Raw genomic sequence first — 21,860 nt, forward strand, 5'->3', positions numbered from 1 at the left:
AAATAATAAATAAAAATAAAAAAACATGATTTCAAAATATATTCCTGTGGACTGTAAGCCAGTAATGGGCTCAGTGTTGCAGATATAAAAAACATCATTCGTTTTCAACTGCCGCAATAATTAGATGTCTTAGAATTATCACTATTCTAAGACATTAAATTATTTAATGAGTATATCATGTAATGAACCATGTACTGTGTCATGAGCAGTTAAATGAAAAAAATAAAATTATTAAAAAATAATAATAATAACAGATTGTTAGTCCTAATTTATAAATAATTTGTTTAGGAATGTATCTCACAAAACAAATCTCAGTCCTATTTCCAACATATCATTATTGTAATGCATTTTAATAAATGTTTCTCTTCGTACTCATATTTATTTGTATTCTACTTATTGTAATACAATAATTTTTACTACATAAAATACTATAATATATAACTGGAAATTTTTAGAGTATATTATGCTATCTCTGTCTTTCTCAAATGTGAGAATATGAGAAAGCCTATTAATGTACTTGAACACTCAAATCACAAATAAACACCCTTATACAATATAGACAGTAAACAGTCTAAAGCTGCCAGTAGGGATATTTTTGTCATGAATAATTCTTTCCTTATTTCAGTTCCTGCAAAACATTCAGTTAATGGGCAAAGAAGACTCTGGAGGTTCCATCGCTATATATTTTAGCTGCAGAAGGCAGATTTTACACAGATAATTTATTGCTAAGTCTTGCAGAAAGTTGTGCTTCCGTTAAATGTGGTTGAGATGTGAAGTGCCGGGTTCAATCAAGGACAAGAGCGACTCGATTTCAAAAAGTGTGACTCGGAATATAAGACAAAATTGCTAGATTTTTCACGCTGTCTGTTCAGTGCAAAACAGTCTTGTTTTGCTCCACGCATCCCCAAAATCCTACTTATTGATCAGCCAGAGAAGGGTACAAAACCACAAGTGAATTTCTTCAGCCGTAAACTGCCTTTCCGGACTGTTATGAAGGATCCCAAATCCACTTACAGTCCCTGCACAAGCTCTGATCTTTGTAATTGCGTTTCCATCACTTGACAAGGGTTGATGGGAGTGAAGTCACACCCCTGATTATTTTTGAGCGCTTTTAACAGCTTTCAGCTGCCCCCTTGAGTGAGCAGCACAGGATAGGCATACAGCTCACCATTGGGTGCTAACACACAAAGAGCTTTTATAGGGAATGAGCACTTTGCTTTAGTTACCACAGAAATCACAGCACCCCTCTCGCTCCCTGTTGTGATAGACGTGGTAATTCAATCTAGGGAAAATCGCTGAGGATTTCTCCTTCTTTCTGTCTTTCTTTTGACAACCAGCATCTGAAAAGAAAAATATGACAGAAGGGACTGATCCCTAAGCCAGCTGGCTAACCGTGCATTACAATCAGGTTGTGATTTTTTCCCCTTTAGTAACACCACACACACACACACACACACACACACACACACACTCAAAGAGTTTTAAGTAGCATTGTATTTATAACTTCATGAAAAAAAAAAGTATGAAAGAAAATCTAATATTCATGAGTCCTTCAGTGGGAAGATTAAACTGTCAGTATCCAGGCTTCACATTATAGCAAATCAGTTTAATGTCTTAGTTCCAGTTATTGGAAATGAAAATATTTCCTATGGTGGTATGAAATGATGGCATGTAGAATGGATCTGTGAATAAATGGGGTGCAATTTTGATCTACTGACTACAATAGAGACAAAGAGGTAGCACTGACAGGAAGAAGTGGAAGTACTGCTGCAGATTTCAATCACAACACCCACACACACTCTTAGTACTGTAACCAGTAATCTGGGTACTTTTCTCCTACGATTTTATGAATTCTATGAATTTGCACATACTAGTAATTTCACATACTGTTTTTCACTTACTATATAGTAGAGAAGTAGATATATTTTAGAAGCAGGGATTGTCAAGCATTGATTTGTGTCTGTCGTGCTTGACCATCCTTCTATTGCTTCCTGTCTCTTCAAATAAATGAACTAATTTCACGGTCTGACCGTTCATATAAGCCTTTTGAATAGCTAAAGGAATATCACTTAAACGTAGTTTGGAATGGTTTCAGAAGAGTTAAATGGAGCGATTATTTTTCAGATGTTAACTGTAAACTCCTGAGAGACGTTTTTTGGGGCCACAATCAAAAAGAGGAAGACTAATTAAGTCCAATAAACCTGAAAGCCAAAAATGTTACAAATTTAATTGTGATTTACAGATGTAGTATTTTTACCAGTAATTAGATAGGTGTTCCATTAACTTGATTTTGTCCATTTTATGAACAACATTATCTCCACAGCCTATCTCTTGAGCAAACTGCTCCCTCTTATCTCGTTTTTCTTTGCCCTGCCTCCAGTAATCTCTTTCTCTCCTTTCATCTCCAGGAACATTGCTTCTATCACGGGAGGGTCAAAGGTCATGCTGACTCTTGGGTGGCTCTGAGCACATGTTTGGGAATGAGGTATGTCATGTCTTGCGTAATTGGATTCTCTTCAGACACAATACGCTCATTTTATTCGGTCACATGTCTTAGGAAGTCTAAAATGTCACACAGTTTAGCATGATAAGGATGTACACTGCTTGATTGTATGAGCATCCTGTGGGTATCATTGTATGACTGTTTTTCAGTTAGTTGTGTGAATAAGATTTTGTGAGCAAGTATTTGTTTCTGGGTTTACATGGATATATGAAAGTACAAAATGCTCCATAGAGAGAAAGAAAATCTAGAATATACTCTTCATTTGTGCTTGCAAAAAGTATGCCGACTTTAATTTTTCATATGCAGCACAATTCTGTGAGCTTAATTTGTGAAGAGGAGAAATATTTTGGCCAGGTTATTGAATTTAAGCAGTGATGACTAATGCTGTGGCCCTACCAGAATGTAAATAGTTTGTTGTGCTCAGTCGATCATTTAGGCCTGAAAGCTTTGCTCTACTTACAAACAATATCCAAAAACAACCTTGAAACTTCATCTGCCCCTGTCTGTTCCTGCTGATTTAAAGCTAATGCCCATAGAGATACAGTACAAACTAAACATCCATCTTTGAAACATACACAAGTGAATGTTTTCCAAGTTTTACAAACCAGGTGCAAAAGTTTTGTCATGGTGTTAAATTAAGGATTATTTATATTTCACCACACATTTATGTTACTGGTAATATAACAAGTTTAATATTCTTTAAATTTACATTCTTTATTATTAGGGGTGTAACGATACGCGTATTCGTATTGAACCGTTCGGTACGACGCTTTCGGTTCGGTACGCGGTACGCATTATGTATACCGAACGGTTCGTTGGAGTAATTAATTATATTTGAAAAAAAAAAAAAAGAGAGAGAGAGAAATATAATGATATGCGTTCAACAAGGTAGCCCAATAACCCAAACAACGTAACAGGCAACGCCCCTGACACTCCCGAAGAAGAAAAAAACACCATCTTATATGTTTATGTTAGGCTACTCAGCAGGCGCTCGCTCACTCAGTACGCGCTGAAGGCTCATTGCAAAATAGCCAATGCGTTTAACAGACTAGAAATGAGAAGATCCTCCAATAACCAACAGGTCTGGTTCACATATCGTGCCTAAAAACGCATGGAAAACGCTAAGCGCGTCTTTCTCCTCCTTTCCAAAGCGCTTGGGCAGAAGCGCTCATGAGGCGTCTGTCTTTGCTAAGCAACAATGACGTGCTCTCTCCATGAGACGCGGAAATTTCAGCGAAGGATAAATGGATTTGCAGCTCTAAAAATCGCTTGCAGTAGCTCTGCTACTAAATTTATTTCAAAATTGCAATCCATATACAACTATGATCAGCTGATCCTTTATCTTGGCTGAGCTCTCAACGTTGTTACGGGAAAGGATGAAGCTGATTGGTTAGTTCTTGTCACATGACCCGCGGTGCGCTTGCGGCATTCTGAAAAGTTGAGATGTTTTTACATTTTGCTGTATCTAAAACGTATCGAACCGAACCGAACCGAACCGTGACATCAGTGTATCGTATCGAACCGAACCGTGAATTTTGTGAACCGTTACACCCCTATTTATTATACATATGGTTATTTATAGTCATTGTTAAATTATATAACCATTAGTTTGTACACCTCATATATATACTTTTTAAAAGTCTGAGGTCAGTAAGATCTTATTTTATTTTATTATTTATTTTTCTAAGGAAATTAATACTTATATTTGGCAAGGACATGGTGAAGAAATTTTTTATGTTATTTTAATATAAAATTATCCAAAATATGTCTCTTTCAAAATAAAGAGTGTTCATTTGAACTTTCTATTCATCAAAGAATCATGAAACAAACTGTTTCCACAAAAAAAAAAAAAAAAAATGAAGCAGCACTTTTGTTTTCAACAATTATAATAATTAGAATTGTAGTATGAAGACTGAATGCTGCTGAAAACTGAGTTTTGCCATTACAGGAATAAATATAATACAATAAATTGTGATACTATTACTGTTATAAAGTTTGAAATACCAAAGATTTATTGGCCACATAATTGGTTAAATGTGGCTAGAGGATAAATGAAGCTGTCATTTACAGTAAAATTGTGTGAAATCAGAGAGCATCAGTCAGGGTAGTTGTGGGATGAATCAACGTTCCCTAAAGTGTGTTTGCTTTCATTGCTGATCATTCAGTGCACATACTCTATGAGAGCAGTCACTCTTTTGACATAAAGAGTTTATATTGAGTTGATGAGCCAGTTATATGAAAGTAACAGTGTTTTTAAGGGCAAAGCCGTGGAGAGTCTGTCTCTAGATATTGCCAAAGGTCTTGCATTTCTTATGAAGACAGATGAAGTCATTGAACAGCTGCTGCAAGATTTTGCAAGAGCAAACGTAATTAGCACTATATGTTTTCATATTGCATTTCCTTAAGGCAACTTTTGTGTTTGTTTACCCTCAGCTCAACAGAGGTCATGCGTTGATGTGTGACATAGTCTGTAGTAAATAGAGGCATCAGTCCATTTCAAAAATTTACAGTAATGTAGTTGATTGTTTTTGTATTTTTATTGTTAATATTTATAGTTAATAATATTCCTGTGATAGTCAAGTTGAATTTTCAGCAGTCATTAGTCTAGTATTCATCCTACTGTCACAGTTATATTCTGTTAGTTTAGTTCATGGACATTTAGTTTGTAATTCATCAGTTCCCATTTTTCCTTTATTGGTTTTCCTGCTAGAGCTGTAATCGGGCCTTAAAAGTTAGGCCCGACAGGACCCGAGCCCGACAGGTTTCGGCCCGAGCCCGACAAGTACATTTTGATTGACAGCTTTTTTAAAGCCCGAACCCGTTTACAGCCCGACATTATTCAAATGTGCGCACGCACACAGCTCTTTTGCCTTTTGTCAACAGTGAGTAATTTATTCATGTTTTAACATAATTTACTCATAACTAACGTAGACTAGACCACTTGGAAGTTGGAATAAAGAAATAAAATAAGTCCTCTGTGACATCGTAACATCTCAGCATTCTAGACATAGGCTCATTTAACCTATAAATAGACCAACGCACCAATAAAAACGAGTCATTTAAAAAAAAAATAATAAGATAAATTTTAAATTAAGATGGGTATTTGGCAATAACGAAGTTAAGATAAAGGCTCCGCCGGATTTGCTTTATTTAATAAAATAATAATGCCAACATTAGCGTAAATACTCTGTCAACATTATGCATTTAAGACTCAATGAATATTTAGTTATCATTTGAAAAACCTTTACTCACAGAGATTAGGCTAGGTCTACATGTTTTCGTGGAGGAAAATGATTGAATCCACTGTAGATGGCTTCAGCGCGTTCCTGCGCTCACTGATGGTGCGTCATTATTCACTCATTATTCTCATTATAAGCATGGTCAAAACTTTTCCACACCTCAGAGTTTGCTTTAGTTGCTGGTGCAACCAAAACGTAATCACCAGAGGCAAGCCTCCTTTACACCTGCTCAGCATTCATTTTCGCATCTTTCTCGCGCTAATCGAAACACATCACATGACCGCGCGTTTACCTCGCAAACCGGAGCGCAAGCCCGAGCCCGGCCCAAGCCCGCGTAAGATGATAGAAATTAAGCCCGAACCCGTCGGGTCCCGACGGGTCCCATCGGGTTCGGGCAAAGAACTTCAGCTCTATTTCCTGCACTTCCTGGTTTTTGTGGTCACTGTCATTATTAGTTTGATCTGTTCAGTTGTGTTTGATTTATTGTCTCATTTGTGGTTGCATTATTAAATTGTACCCCATACCTGGATTCTTTGTCCGGTCATGAATCACGTTTACATATTTGGATTGTACTATTAAACTTTGTTTGAATCTTTATTCCTCTGTCTTCATCTGAACCCACATCATATGGAAAAATGCAAATTGAGGACATATCATAGGCACAAAGGGGGAACACCAGTCTGAAACCTGAAATGTCTAATAGGTCACCCTGCAGTCTCATGGACTTTATTCTTTATTTATTTTCCAAATGTACTGTTTGAAAAGGTTTTTACAGATGTCAAATTTTGAGTGTGTTCTGGGAGATCTCAAATCCAGCAGCATTTCAGCAGCACTTTTGATCTCGATTAGTTAATGCATAACTACTTAATGCCGTTAACTATACTGAGGCTAAAAAAAGGATCACGAAACATTAAAATTATACTCTAAATGAAAATGAACTCATAGATATGGACATCTCTTTTACTGACATTCTTTCAAAGTACTAGGAAGGGCAACCTCAAAAAAAAAACACCCTTACATGAATAGTTCACCAAAAATGCTTCCATCATTTACTCAACTTCATGTTGTTCCGACCCACTATGACTTTCTGGGATTTTTGCCCATACAATGAAAGTCAATGGGGTCTAATATTATTTGGGGTCCAAAATAAAATGAAATAAAATCATAGAGGTTTGAAAGCACTGGAGGGTGAGTAAATGATTGGCAATTGACAGAACTTTAACAAGAGATCATTTGAGCTAGCTAACATTACTCCCCTTTCCTTCTGCAGAGGTTTGATCGTCTTGAACTCAAATGATACATACTACTTGGAGCCAGTCAGAGGCCAGGAGGTTCTCCACCACACTTTCTATCGCACTGAAGACCTGTCGATCAAAACTGGCACCTGTGGACACAGCCATCAGACTGGACACATCAGCCGGTTTACTAGTCTTAAACCTTTGCATCAAAGGGTCAGTCAAAAAATTACATTTTCATTTATGGTGTCTTCTATGTCATCATTTAAAATCTCATCAAAATTAAGAGACTTGGTAATAAATGTTGATTTTTACAGTACATTTCACTGAAATAAAAGTCATGCAAAAAGTCTATTTCATCAGTCCTTTCCACAAATGATTGTTTTTATTTTTTTATTTTGTAAAGCAGCTCTCACTAGGTTGTAAGCATAATAGTCATTTGGGAAATAACAGTCAGTCATTACCATCATTATTCAGTGTGTCTAAGTCTCTATTTCAGATCTCATGAGTAGATTGTGTGTGATGTCAGAAGAAATTTCTCTCTCACAAAAGCAAACATGTTTTATTTTCCTCCAATCTATAATGAGTAGATATGCCACTTATGGAAAAGAACATTGAGGTCTGACGCAAAGCTGTTGTGATGCATTCAGTGCACCAGTAATTTCATTTGTCCCCACAATGCGCTGCAGAAAGAAAAGTGTGTTTTGGCTCATTACAGTAGAGAAATAAAGCCATCCTAAGCCCAGGTTAAGTGTTCAGACTGATGAAGTGCATAATATGGGCTTATTACAAAACTCTTGAGGATCATTAGCAGGAGTTGGGAGCCCTCCTACTGCTATTGTTCTGCTTGCACTTGCTTTCTCATTAAAGCTGAGCAGTAGAGACTTCTAACTGGCCTGCTGTTTACAAATTAGAATAAGAGGGTCCATAAATTAATAAACAGTGTGGACTAATGTGCTCGCTCATCAGTGATGTATTCCTGATACAATTGGATTACAAAGTTTCTGAATTTTGAGGTTCATATACTGTAGTACAGTATGTCTCTGTATACCATTGAGTCTTTAAATATCACAGATTCATTCAATTTCCAAAAATCCCTATAGCGAGTTCCTGACGAGACTAATTTTGGAATGCAGAGCTTTCATTATTATTGCTTATGAACATTTATCAAATTGCACTTTTATTGTCTACTGGTTGCCATGGAAGATCATTTATATGAACATTATGTTCTTCTGCTTAGTTTACTGTTTCCCTCAAATTTTATTTACTGCTTGGTTACTGTGAAGTGCTAGCTGTCACTTTTGTGATTACTGTGACAAAGCAGTTTTTCAAATAAATTGGAGCCATCAATTAAAATGCAAACATACCCTGAAGTACAGTACATTTACATTTAGTCATTTTGCAGACACTTTATCCAAAGCGACTTACAATTGGGGGATACATAAAGCGATTCTTCTTAAAGAGGCAAACAAATACAGGAAGTGCTTGTTATACTAAGTTTTAGACCTTGTTCAAATAAGTACAAGCTATAAAGAGAAGGAATAAATAAAGAGAAGTCAAGTTGCTTGAAAGTTGTCAGGGATTTAGCATTCCAGTTGGAGTGGGAGATCATTCCACCAGCCAGGAATGGTGAACGAGAATGTTCTGGAAAGTGAATTTGAGCCTCTCTGTGATGGTACCACAAGGCGTCACTCACTAGTGGATCTCATTAGTGATGGCAAGCAGCGAAAAGTAAAAACATTGCTACAGTATTGTTTCATACAGTCTTCGAGCTTTTGTTGTCAGTTTGTAAAAATACATTCTGTGCAGAAACATTTATTTTATAGTAAATTCAAGAAGAAACAAATCCATAAATCCTGCTCACCAGCAATTATCATATTGTTTGTCGTTTGTTTGTTTCTGTTTTTATCCCCACCCCTAGGTTAGACGAAATGCCTGGGGTACTACAAAGTACATTGAACTCTATATAGTTGCTGACAACACACTGGTAAGCTGTTGATGCCTGTGTCATGCTCATTTGCACTAATTAGACACTTCCACACAGTAAAGTTCACCACAGGAATTAAGGTTTTAAAGCTTCAAATAAAGTCTGAGTTATATGAACCTTGCTTTTGAACAAATACTTTAAGCCTAGTGTTATGTTCTCATTCAAATGTAGCCACTGAGCAGTAGCTTCTTAAATATAAAGCTTCAGATGGGCTTTTTAGCTCTCTCCCTCTCTTTTCTATCAATCCCATTGCCAATATCTTACATGTATGAGGAGCTATCAAAAAGTTATCAGTGAATTTAATAGTGTATTTTTTAGTCCTCAGGTATGAGGGATACATTTCGTGAGGGGCATGCAGAAAATCTTTCAGTGTTACAGAGTTTTCTGATTGGGTTCTTTCATACATTTACATTGAATATGTATAATGTCCACCAAAAGCCAAAAGAGACAGGAGGTTATATTATTCATTATGGCTGGATTTAGTTAATCAAATTTCTCTTTAACGTGCAGTTTCTCAAGCAGAGTCTATGCATTTGTGTATTTGTCTTTATCAATTTGCCTCTTGGCATTTCTTCATGTCTCTACAGTTCAGAAAGCAAAACAAGGACCTTTACGAAACTAAAATGAGAATAATGGAAATTGCTAATTATGTAGATAAGGTATGTCAAGCCTGGGTGCATTTCTTTGGTTCAAAGGTTTTGTTGACTATTTAGACTGCATATTTGTTCTCTGAATGCGAAATTCCTAGATGTCTGTATTATAATTATATTTAACAAATTAAATCCTTTTGCCATATTCCTAATTGTTTGTTTTGGTCTGATCAGTTCTACAGAGACTTGAACATCCGCGTACCTCTGATTGGTCTAGAGGTTTGGACTGAACATGATCAGTGCATCATCAATGAGGAGCCGAATTCGACTCTTTGGTCCTTCCTTCAGTGGAGACAGAAACTCAAATCCCGCAAGAAACATGACAATGCCCAGCTACTCACGTTAGTCACAAAACACACCAACTGTATCCATGTACAAACCAAGACTGTCAGAGTAGCCTTTTATTGTAATTTTAGCTTTATACGGATAGTATACAGTCAAACGAAACAGTGTTAAACATATTTTTAATAATGTTGTATTAAGTTTTAAAAAATATAATTAGTCAGGTTTTTTTCCTATTTTTGAAGATTATACATATTTAAAGGGATATTTCACCTAAAAACTTAAATTTTTTCATCATTTACTCACCCTCTAGCCATTCCAAACCTATATGAAAAAAACACATATAAAGATAGAAATGTAAGCAAGTGGTCACCAAAACTGTTTGGTTCTTCAGAATATCTTATTTTGTGTTCTGCAGTACAAAGAAAGTCATACAGGTTTGGAATTACATAAGGGTGAGTATATGATGAAAGAAATTTCAATTTGGATGAACTATCACTTTAAAGAGATAAATAATGGCTCATACATTTTATTGATATCATAACTGAAAGTATATATTGTTTTCCCTGCAGTGGTGTGATTTTCAAGGGCACCACCATTGGCATGGCTCCACTGGAGGGGATGTGCAGTCATGAGAACTCAGGAGGCATCAACGTGGTAAGAAAGCATATAGGCTTGCATCTGGAACAGGCTGTAAACACTGTGTATATATAGTGTGTGTGTGTGTGCGTGTGTGTGTGTGTTTGTGTACAGCTCATGCAGGGATTTGATAAAGTGATCAATAGCTCCGACACACCTGATTAGCCTCTTATTGGTTCTATTACTTTGTGTGGTGGGAGAGCATCACTTTTACAGAATACTAATGAGTGGTGAAGCCTTTCGTCTGGATATTACACATGGATGGGGTTATTACATCAATATAGGCTGCTTAGTCATTCTGAGATCAGTGTGGTACATGGAAAATGTTCTTTTTTTGATGCATGTCAACATTTGTTTCATATGTAGGTGCATTGAGGGCTAACCTACCAGACGCAGATTAAGTCTAATAAAGTGTTCAGTGCTACTTTTACACAACAGCACAGTTTCTATAATAGTATTATATAATATACTGTAGTTCATATAAGTAGTGGTCACAATGTAATTTGGACTTTGTTTTCCTCTTGCACTGTTCCCCCTCATTGAGTTAATCATGTAATTTTTTCAGGTGTGTGTAGTTAATTATCCTTGTTATCCTTATTGTCTGGTCTTGTCAATGTCAGTGTCTGCGTTTATGATACCCTATGTGTTGGATTACCCTTGTTGGATTACCAGTGTCTTGGATTAAAGACTAAATAAGTCTTCCTCTTCGTCTTCGTTCGTTTGTTAGCAACACAGCTGTGATAGAAAACTGGACCCACAAAAGTGAAAGTAAAGCCATGTTCATTTGGCTTTTCATTTTTGCTTTGATTTAGTGTTTTTTTTTCACCTGCTTTACCTTAAGCAGAGGAACCATTCCCTCGAGGAGGATGTTGAGGATGTTGAGGAGTTTCGCCCATCAAGTCAAGTCAAGTCAAGTCACCTTTATTTATACCGCGCTTTTAAGAAAATACATTGCAACTGAACAACATTCATTAGGAAAACAGTGTGTCAATAATGCAAAATGACAAAGGCAGTTTATCATTGAATTCAGTGATGTCATCTCTGTTCAGTTTAAATAGTGTCTGTGCATTTATTTGCAATCAAGTCAGCGATATCGCTGTAGATGAAGTGTCCCTAACTAAGCAAGCCAGAGGCGACAGCGGCAAGGAACCGGAACTCCATCGGTGACAGAATGGAGAAAAAAACCTTGGGAGAAACCAGTCTCAATTGGGTCAAAGTCAAATTGTGCAGAAGAATCATCTGTTTCCTGTGGTTGTCATCTGAGACATGGTCTTTAGCTGGGATCTTTATCTGGGGCTCTAGTTGTCCTGGTCTCCGCTGCCTTTCAGGGATGTAGAGGTCCTTTCTAGGTGCCTCTCCACCATTTGGTATACGTACTGGATCCGGGTGACATCACACCACTTTCCTGGATGACTGCCTATGCACATTCTTGCACACCGGCCTAAACATCACAACACAAGCGCAGTTGTCAGGGGAGGGTCCCTGAGGGAGATTCACCACTTAGGAATTGGATGCTATGCTCCTGCGGATCTTTCTTCACCGTCGGCCTCGTAGATGAACGATGCCAACCCCGCTCCCAACCTGGTGCCCAGCCAGTCACCAGCCTGCTGAACGGAGCATCTGCCTGAGCCTACTGCAGATGGAGAGCCAGAGCCCACCGCATCTGAAGAGCCATCGCGAGAAGCAACTGAGCTTCCCATCGCTCTTGATCCTGAGCTGATTGACGGTTCTGCCCAGGTGTGTAAGCCACACTGCACATGCTGGAGGGAATTCTTGTGGAATACAAGGCTATAGAATTGAGTGCCACCCACCCTGTCAGTAATGAGCATGATTGTTTTCAGTGTGGAGAGTTAAAGACTTTGCTTCCCTTAAGCCTGACTGCCCAGCCTTGCTCTCCCACATCCTCTCCAAATTGCATTAAGATACTTTTTTTATTTTATTTTATCGGATTTTGTGCATTTCTTCATTTTCCTCAGTCCTGCTTTCCAGGCCTACTGGAAGTGTTCATGTCCTGGAACTGAGGAGCCCATGTCTACACTTCTGTCCTAGGATGACACCATTCCACCTCATCCTGGCGTCCAGTCTCCTGGGCCTGTGCTCCATACGCTGCTCTGCCCTGCCTCAGGCTCCACCTCCACAGCTGCAGCTGGGCATCTGGCCTATGGATCATCGGCATTACTCCACCTCCACAGCTCTCTGTCTGTGCCATGGGCTCCTCCTCCATTTTTGTTGTCACCTTCGGTTGTCGCTCCTCCCTCCAGCGATGCCACCATGGAGCCCAGTCCTGTCTGTGGCCTGGGTCTCCACCTACCCTCTCCTGCTGAGGGCTCCTCCCTGGTCATCTTCTCCACTTGCACCTCCCTGGATTTTGATTGTCATCCTCCTCCCGAATCTCCTCCTGCATATCTCTGCTGGCATGCCTTCTGGTTTCTTTCACAATGTTCATTCAGTTTGTACTTTGTTTTCATCTTGCACAGTTCACCCTTATTGAGTTAATTATCTAATTTTGTTCAGTTATTTGTCCTTGTTTGGTCTGTATATTTAAGTTCCTGTGTGTTCAGTTCTATTTTGTTTGGTCGAGTCAATGTCAGTGTCTGTTTTTTTGCTACCCTATAAACCTTCTTCTTCGTATTTGTGTGTTTGTGGGCAGCATAGTTACTATGTGAGGTTTTCAGAAGTCACAATCATACTTTGAGTGAATTTGTTTGGAATGTGCTGTATGAATGGAACTGCAGTCGACAGCTAGTTATTTATCAAGATGTTGATATATTCAGAAGGTTTTTTTTAATGTTAGGGTTGAAAATAGCAATATTGTGTGCTTTTAAAGTGATTTTGGTGAGAAGGGAAAACAATGATTTTGACCAACTAACAGGATGAAAATTATATAACATTATTTAAATAAAATATAATCAGTGTGACACAGGGACTTCTATGATAACATTTTACTGTTTACCTTGTAATTGCATGATAATCACAGTAACCATACATTTACAGTAAAATTAGACATTATCATTATTAGTCATTATATTATATAAATATAAGGTAATTTACAAATAACCAATTACAGGTTTTTACTGTAACTTTTTTTTTAATTACCAAAATTATTTCAGTGGGTGAATATACAGTACTGTTAGACTGTGTGTCTTGTCCTGGGCTATGGTTTGCGAAAGCATCCCTTATCAAAAATGAGCTCCTTCACATTCCTCAAATGCTTTAAGACTAGTAGTATATGACAAGGACAATGTGGTTCCTAGGGAGAAATGTAAGAGATAGAAAATCCATAAAGAGAAATCATTTGTAATACAACTACACATCATATTTCAACATTGTTGTTATGGTGAAGATATTATCAGTGCTGTCTGTAAAAATCAACACTGCATGCCCTTTGCAGAGATATCCATTTGTGCTCCTTTCTCTGAAAATATGTGTGTGTGCCTTTATGTTTGTGTCTCGGTATGAAGATAAAAGAAAGTCCATTCTGTTTGCCCCAGCCAAGGTACTTAAATTACCACCTGCAGGTCAAAAAATAACATCATCTACAATTTATGGCATCTTTGTAACATAACAAAAATGCCTTTGGAGACCAGAGATGTCCTCTGGGCTTCTGCTGGCATTTACAAACTGTAGTGTTGGAACTGTGGCCATGTGGCATAGCAACGACAAAAGCCTGTGGCCTACGAATAGCCTTTATGTCCAATTTAAAGCATGAAATACAATGAATTTATCGCATAGCAGTGAGAGCGACAAATACTTTAATCCTGTATATTGAATTCATCATTTTAGACAGACCCTTAAAGCAGTGCTTGGGCTTCTATTTCATTTATTGTGATGTTTGTTATGGTTGGTAGATTGAATTATCTTTTCTTCCAGGATCATTCTGAATTGCCCATTGGGGCAGCTGCCACCATGGCACATGAGATCGGTCATAACATTGGCATGAGCCATGACCATGAGGGCTGTTGTGTGGAGGCCACTGCTAATCAGGGTGGATGTGTCATGGCGGCAGCTACAGGGTAAAGACTTCTACATTTGCATTACATTTTAGCAGACACTTCCTTTTATAAATAACCAACGATACAGAACATAAATCACGGTAATTGCAAACGCATGCTAATTATGCAAAGAGCCCTGGAGCAATTTTAAATATATTTTATTTCTAATTGTGTCACTACTAAACTATACATTTAGGATAGACAGGATGCTACTGTACAAGTAGATACTTAGTTGCTAATGATAAGTCCCTAAGGATGAGTCAAGAATCATTAGTCTTACTTCAGATTGCACGCCTGCAGACCGTTCACTGACCATTTGATGTACACTACCATTCAAATGTTTGGGGTCAGTAAGATTGTTTTATTTTTCTTGGATTAAATGAATGCTTTTATTCAGCAAAGACACATTAAAATTCATAAAAAGTGACCGTAAAGGCATTCATAATATTTCAAAATATTTATTTAAATTAAATGCTGTTCTTTTGACTTAAATCAATCCTGAAGAAATGCATCAAAACATTCAAAAAAATATTAAACAGCACAACTGTTTTCAATGTTGATAAAAATTAGACGTGTTTCTTAAGAACCAAATCAGAATATTAAAAAGATTGCTGAAGGATCGTGTGGCACTGAAGACTGCAGTAATAGCTGCTGATTCAGCACAGAATATTGCACACAAAACTGCCTAAAACTGGCTGAAATCACCAGCTGCAATCTGGCCTATAGAAAATCTGCTAAGAAACAGTTGTTTGTATGATGCCTGAGAAAGTAGCAAGAAAACAAGATAGCATGAACATCTTGTACATCAAGTTTGATATGGCAAAGGAGAAGTGCTCACTAACACAGATTTAGACATATTTGTGAACAATATTTTAGAGAAATAGGCCTTTTGTGTACAAAAAGCTTTAGATCAGCTCATGAAAAATGGGGGCAAAAACAAAAGGGTTACGTTTATAATTTTGTTCAGTCTATGCTAAGTGACTTGACTTCTTAGTTTTAGTGCCCCTGCAGTAGAAATAAATATAAGAGAGTAGATCAGAGGAGATAACTTGGCATAGAGAGGAGGCAGGTGTTTATTACTTTTCCAAAGTGAAAAACAGTTTTGGAAACTTACTATTCCTCTTTTCATTTTAAATCAACACCATAATTTAATTATAATTGTGTTACTGGATTCATTATAAACCAATGTTCTAGTGAATCTGCCTCAGTATCTGACTGTAGATTTTTAGCAAATTTTAATTTTTTGTGCTTATTTTTATTAGTGCATTTTCATGCATAAAAATGACATGTATCCCTTTCTCAAATGGTCTGCAGGCACCCCTTTCCAAAAGTTTTCAGCAGCTGTAGCAAAAAAGATTTGGACAACTACTTCCAGAAGGGAGGAGGAATGTGCCTGTTCAACATGCCCAACATGAAGGATCTGGTCGGTGGCAAGAAGTGTGGAAACGGCTTTGTAGAGGAAGGGGAGGAGTGTGACTGTGGCGAACCAGAGGTGATTTATGCCTAAATTAATTATTGAATGGGATTACTTATTGATTTAGAGAATACTGAATCAGACCAATCATCAATTAGTCATTTTCTTCTGAGAACGGTAAAGGGTATGAAATAAAACATGTAAAATAAATGTAAAAGTCAAAATTATATGGATTAACATTGATTACCATTTTCATGCATTTATTTTTTATTCATGGAATACCAGATATTTATGCAGCATATATTTTATATATTTTTTTTTATCATGAAGACCTTTGTCTAACTAGCAAAAAGTTTTGTTTTTACCACATGGAAGGTCCTAACATAAATGTTAGAACATAAATAGTTTAACTACAGCAGAAAAATGGTGCTGTAAAGAGTGACAGATGAAAGCGAATCCGTTTTATGTTTGCTTGGATGCCTGTATGTGTATAGAGAGAAAGAAAGAGCAGCATCCCACCTTGCTGCAAAGCCGTGTTTGACATCCTGTTAGTGTGTATACTGTATAATGGCTGGGTGATTTACCATCTGGGGCAGGTAGACTGAGTTAGCATCTGTAAATCCTAGTCAATACATAAACACCTGGACTACTGTTCTTGTCTTTTACCTGCTGCCAATACCATATTCAATGAAACAATACCTTAGTGATCACCTGACAAAAAGAAGCTATGTAGGTTGCAGCAGCACTGAACTGGGAGCTGTTATCATACACTTTTGTTCTAACCTTTCAATCCAAAACATCATCTGCCAGCACCCTCTACTTCCAGGAATACACAAAAATAGATTTGACAGTGCAAAAGGCAGAGCGTGTGTAAGGCTTAGCCTTCCCCTGGCCACGAACTGCACAAACAAATTATATCTATTGCGTCTGTTGCTAACAAAGTGAAAGAAAGAAAATGAATAGAAAGTGTCGATTGAGGCATAAGATTAAAGGCACAAGATGAATTTTTCACTGTTAGAGGGTGCGTATTCAAAATAAACAAAGACTAGGTAGCGTATAATGGCACCTTGATTGAGTCTGGAATCATGGGAGTTGTGGTCTTCTTCCCCACAGCCAATGCAATCCGACAGGAATAATGTTCATGGATGAGTTAATGATTTATTAACTTAGTAGAATGAAGCAGGGTGAGGCTGAAACCCGTCAAAGCAAAACGGAGCCTCTGAATGAGCGTGTCACATGGCTCAAAAGCAGCGGAGCTTTTAATATGCCACAGTCGACTGCTTCAGCTCCTTCCGGTCATGTGTATGTGGGGAAAAAAAGCAGCGTTGTTTTATCATACTAGATACATTTGAAGATTCCGTTATAATGCTACTCTGTGCAGTCATCACCAGTCTATTAAAATTCATAAAATATTAAAACATCTTTTGATGTTTCCAAATGTTTTCTACAAAACGAAACTAGAAATCATATCAATTTGTTTTGACATCATTGGCAGGTGACACAATGACATTATGGACACGGTCCGTGTCACTAGTTAAAATTGCTTATTTCTCTGAATTTAAACATTATTCAAAACATTTTGGATAATGCAAGTATACAAGTCAGCTAAATATATAACACTGTTCTAGTTGTTTTTGTATATTTGAATAAAAAGATCTTACATATCGTGCATTTAAGATCTGCTTATGTCATACCGTATTTCATGTTAGGTTTTTACAGTTTTGCACATTATAACCAATCCCACACGATTCTGTTGATCTTAGGAATGCAAGGGCCAATCAGAGGCGTTCAGATGAGTCATCGCTGAAACTCATCAGCTTTGTTGAGTGAGCGCTTTCACTGACTGAAATCCAGACTCTTGTGAATTCTCTCATCATTAACAGCAAAATGCAGATGTACGTACAATGAAAGTAAGAGATTCATTTTGCAGCGTAGACAGTTTAAATGATTATGATGACTGATTTTTTTTTTTTTTTTTTTTTTTTTTTTTTGAGTGGTTAAACTCGTAATAGATCAAAGTTAGTGTTAATGTCACTTTCTGTAGGCTATGTTATTTATTCGCAGTTTAAATAACCATAGAAATGAAACGTTATATAATTATCTGTTTCTAAAGTTTTCATGAAATTGTGATCAGGTTAAATACAAATTTTATGTATTTTATTAACCTACATGACAACCATGTCTGGTTCTTGCCTAAAAAGACATGATTTGTAATAGATTTGTAATAGACTTCCTCTGGAGTTGGTTCACCCTACGCCTATGAGTGCAAGCCTGTCATGTATGCATGTCTTTTTTCATTATAGTCACTGAATAACATCATTTATTTATTTCTAGTGTGATCTAGAATCATAGCTGTCAGTCGGACTTGATGCTCTGAAACCATATCAAGCAGAATAGAGGTTGCAGTGTATGTTTATGTGAGACAGAGATGCATTGTGTGTGTGTGACAGAGCACATATGTGTGTTGTGACTGTTTCCTCCTCATTAAACACCCTAAAAACACCACATACACACACACACACACTTCCTCCCCTTCCCCTATTCATTTTCAGCTATGGTATAATTATTGGCCGTCAGATGCCTCCACGCTGTATATATCAGTGTCATACATATCAAACATTTTTATATGCACATTAACGTCCTGTGCAGTTTCTTTTCTCAATTTAATTTCCAAGCAGACACTGTGTGTGTGTGTGTGTGTAGTACATTCATTATGCATATGTATATATATATATATATATATATATATATATGTGTGTGTGTGTGTGTGTGTGTGTGTGTGTGTGTGTGTGTGTGTGTGTGTGTATATATATATATATATAGAATAGAAGAATAGAATAGAATGAGCTTTTATTGCCAGGCATGTTTATACATACAAGGAATTTGTTTTCATGACAGAAGCTTTCACAGTGTTAAAAATAAAAATAAAAATAAAAATGTTTATGTAAATAAGGAATACAAATTGACAATAGTATGTACAGAGAAAAATTAGAGTAGACAGTTGTATATACAGGTATATTATGCACAAATTGAAATGTACACTATGTGTGTTAGATAAATAAGTGTACAAATAGTGTGTGTTTCATGTTTATTGTTAAATGTTCATGAGATGGATTGCCTGAGGGAAGAAACTGTTCCTGTGTCTGGTCTTTCTGGTGCTCAGAGCTCTTTAGCGTCAGAGAGAGTGAGAGAGTGTAAGAGAGTGTGCTGGATGTGAGGGAACCAGAGTGATTTTACCAGCCCTTTTGCTCACTCTGAATGAGTACAGTTATTGGAGAGTGGTTGAGGGTTGTAATAATGATTTGATCAGCCGTCCGGACTACCCACTGTAGTCTCTGGTTTCTTTCATTGGAACTGTGTGTGTGTGGGTTTTCTGTCTCCTGCAGGAATGCACCAATGATTGCTGCCACCCCAGCAATTGCACTTTGAAGGTGGATGCTCAGTGTGCCCACGGAGTCTGCTGTGAGGACTGCAAGGTGCCAAACTATTTATCTATCTATTTATCTGTTTATTTGTTTACACTGAACAAAATTATAAAATGCAACACTTTTGTTTTTGCCACCATTTTTCATGAGCTGAACTTAAAGATCTAAGACATTATCTATGTACACAAAAAGCCTATTTCTCTCAAATATTGTCTTAATTTGTGTTAGTGAGTTAGTATTCAGTCTCCTTACCATGCCCTCTGCCCACAGATGAAGCAGGCTGGCACCATGTGCCGTGGAGCAGCCGGTGCCTGTGATCTGCCGGAATACTGCACGGGAGGTTCTCCCTACTGCCCCTCTAATGTTTACCTCCTAGATGGGTCATTGTGTCAGCATGGCCGTGCCTACTGCTATAATGGCATGTGTCTGACCCATGAACAGCAGTGCCTGCAGCTGTGGGGTTATGGTAAGATATAGTAATGGCTGTGCCTTTAATTTGCAGGGAAATAACGTTTGTGGTATCCAGTTCAGAAGTTATGTTACTAATTTAATTTATTTTATTTCGAAAGAATGCATTAAATTGATCATAAGTGACAGTAAAGATATTTATAATGTTACAAAAGATTTGTATTTCAAATAAATGCTGTTTTATTGAAATCAAATTTATCACAGAATCCTGAAAAAAAAATCACACAAGAATATTAACAACAACTGTTTTCAACATTGATAATAATAAGAATTTTTTTATTAAGCACCAAATCAGAAGATTAGAATTAATTCTGAAGGACCATGTGACACTGAAGACTGGAGTAATGGTTGCTGAAAATTCAGATTTGTCATCACAGGAATATATAGCATGTTAAAATATAGTAAAATAGAAAACATTGATTTTAAATTTTAATAATAGTTTACAATATTATTGTATTTAATGTATTTTTGATCAAATCATTGCTGGCTTGGTGAGCGTAAAAGACTATAAAATTAAATAATATTGCTGACCACAAAATTTTGAACAGTAGAACTGTATTTATCATTGTATTTAATCATCACAAATGTCCACAATGGTACTGAATGATTACATTCATCATATACCAGGTATATTGAAATGGCAGATTGCGGTCTGGTTCCGAACCTCTGCTTGGTTCCAACCGGACTGCGAAACATAATGGCAATGGCAGTATCACTAAACTATTTCTAAATGGAGTGAGCCGCGCTTCAAATGAACTGAGCTGTTCACACCACAAGTGCTCAGCAGTGTTTATCGTAATGATCTTTTTTTAATCTAGAGCCAAAAGTTTTCATTCAAAATCTTCCTGTGAGTGTTGCTTCTCGTTTAAGACACTAAAGCACCATTAAGTGCTGCAAATGACACTTAAAAAAATAAATAAAAAACAGAAGCCGAAACACAGTAAGCAGCTAAATAGATTGATACTTTTGCTAAAACACTGCAGAAAACAACAATGCTGCAAATATTGTTATTTTACCTGCTATCATACTCTGATCGTTCAATCCAGATTTGAGACAAGACTTTTCTTTCATGTATATTTAGCATTATCAGTCAGTATGTTAAGAGGATTTTAAAAATAAACATATCATTAGTAAAATTAGGGAAGTTATCTGTAGATGGCAAGAAAAGACAACATAAACATTGAAATTACTATGTAACATTGTTTACTGCTCATGATGAGAGCTTTTTGATAATGTTTGCTTTAAGACATTTCAGGTGTCACTTTTGACCCCGAACACCTTGAGTGTGACTCCCAAATAAGGAGCACACAAGGGTTAAATATATGGTACTATTTTGGTACCATAAAAAGGGTAATATTGTGGTACCTCTTTGCCAAATGTCCCTTTTTATTCCCTAAACCAACCTTTCAGAACAAGTTTTTTAATCCTAAATGACCTTCTTTCAGTGTTTAGTCAGCACTAATGATCAATTACTGCTTGAGGTTGATTTTGTAGTGAGAGCTCATGGCATTTTGCTGTACACCTCCAGTGTGTTCTGGGCTCATGTCCAGTCAGGCTCTTTGGCTATCAAACAGAGACAGATTACAGCAGACGAACATTGTCAATTGTGGGGTAAGGGGGTGTTGACATGTTCGATGTTCACTATTTATAACAATATGGGTCTGTTTGAGTTCCTGACTGTAATTGACATTTCTCAGAGGTAACGTAGTTTTAACTGAATAACTCAATTTGTCCAGGTGCGCAGCCAGCACATGACGTCTGTTTTCAAGATGTGAACGCAGCGGGGAATGCCTTTGGAAACTGTGGCAAGGACAGTCATGGCAACTACGTGAAGTGTAAGAAAAGGTGAGGTGGTATTTTAATATGTTAACCATACATATAAGCAATATGTGATTTCTGTCAAAGACCTTGCTGACCTGAAGTGCAGCGAAATCTGCAATTTCTGCAAATAGCAGTTTGGTCTTGGAATTCTTTAAAACTGTTAGAGCACATTTAATTTTCTTGAGACTCCACCTATATATTAAAA

The 21,860-nt window shown here is 37.1% G+C and overlaps 1 protein-coding gene across 1 annotated transcript in view; it reads left to right on the forward strand.

Annotated features, from left to right (window-relative positions):
* The window catches only part of LOC128016627 (disintegrin and metalloproteinase domain-containing protein 33), a 92,692-nt gene that overhangs the window by 54,891 nt on the left and 15,941 nt on the right, over window positions 1-21,860 (forward strand). Inside the window, exons 5-15 of the mRNA XM_052601291.1 lie at window positions 2,409-2,485; window positions 7,013-7,193; window positions 8,899-8,964; window positions 9,552-9,623; window positions 9,789-9,955; window positions 10,469-10,553; window positions 14,406-14,548; window positions 15,842-16,019; window positions 19,328-19,417; window positions 19,637-19,832; window positions 21,571-21,679. Of these exons, the coding sequence (XP_052457251.1) occupies window positions 2,409-2,485; window positions 7,013-7,193; window positions 8,899-8,964; window positions 9,552-9,623; window positions 9,789-9,955; window positions 10,469-10,553; window positions 14,406-14,548; window positions 15,842-16,019; window positions 19,328-19,417; window positions 19,637-19,832; window positions 21,571-21,679 (1,364 nt within the window). The remainder of the gene's footprint in view (window positions 1-2,408; window positions 2,486-7,012; window positions 7,194-8,898; window positions 8,965-9,551; window positions 9,624-9,788; window positions 9,956-10,468; window positions 10,554-14,405; window positions 14,549-15,841; window positions 16,020-19,327; window positions 19,418-19,636; window positions 19,833-21,570; window positions 21,680-21,860) is intronic.

Source organism: Carassius gibelio, chromosome A7, assembly GCF_023724105.1.
Source record: "Carassius gibelio isolate Cgi1373 ecotype wild population from Czech Republic chromosome A7, carGib1.2-hapl.c, whole genome shotgun sequence".
Taxonomy (NCBI): domain Eukaryota; kingdom Metazoa; phylum Chordata; class Actinopteri; order Cypriniformes; family Cyprinidae; genus Carassius; species Carassius gibelio.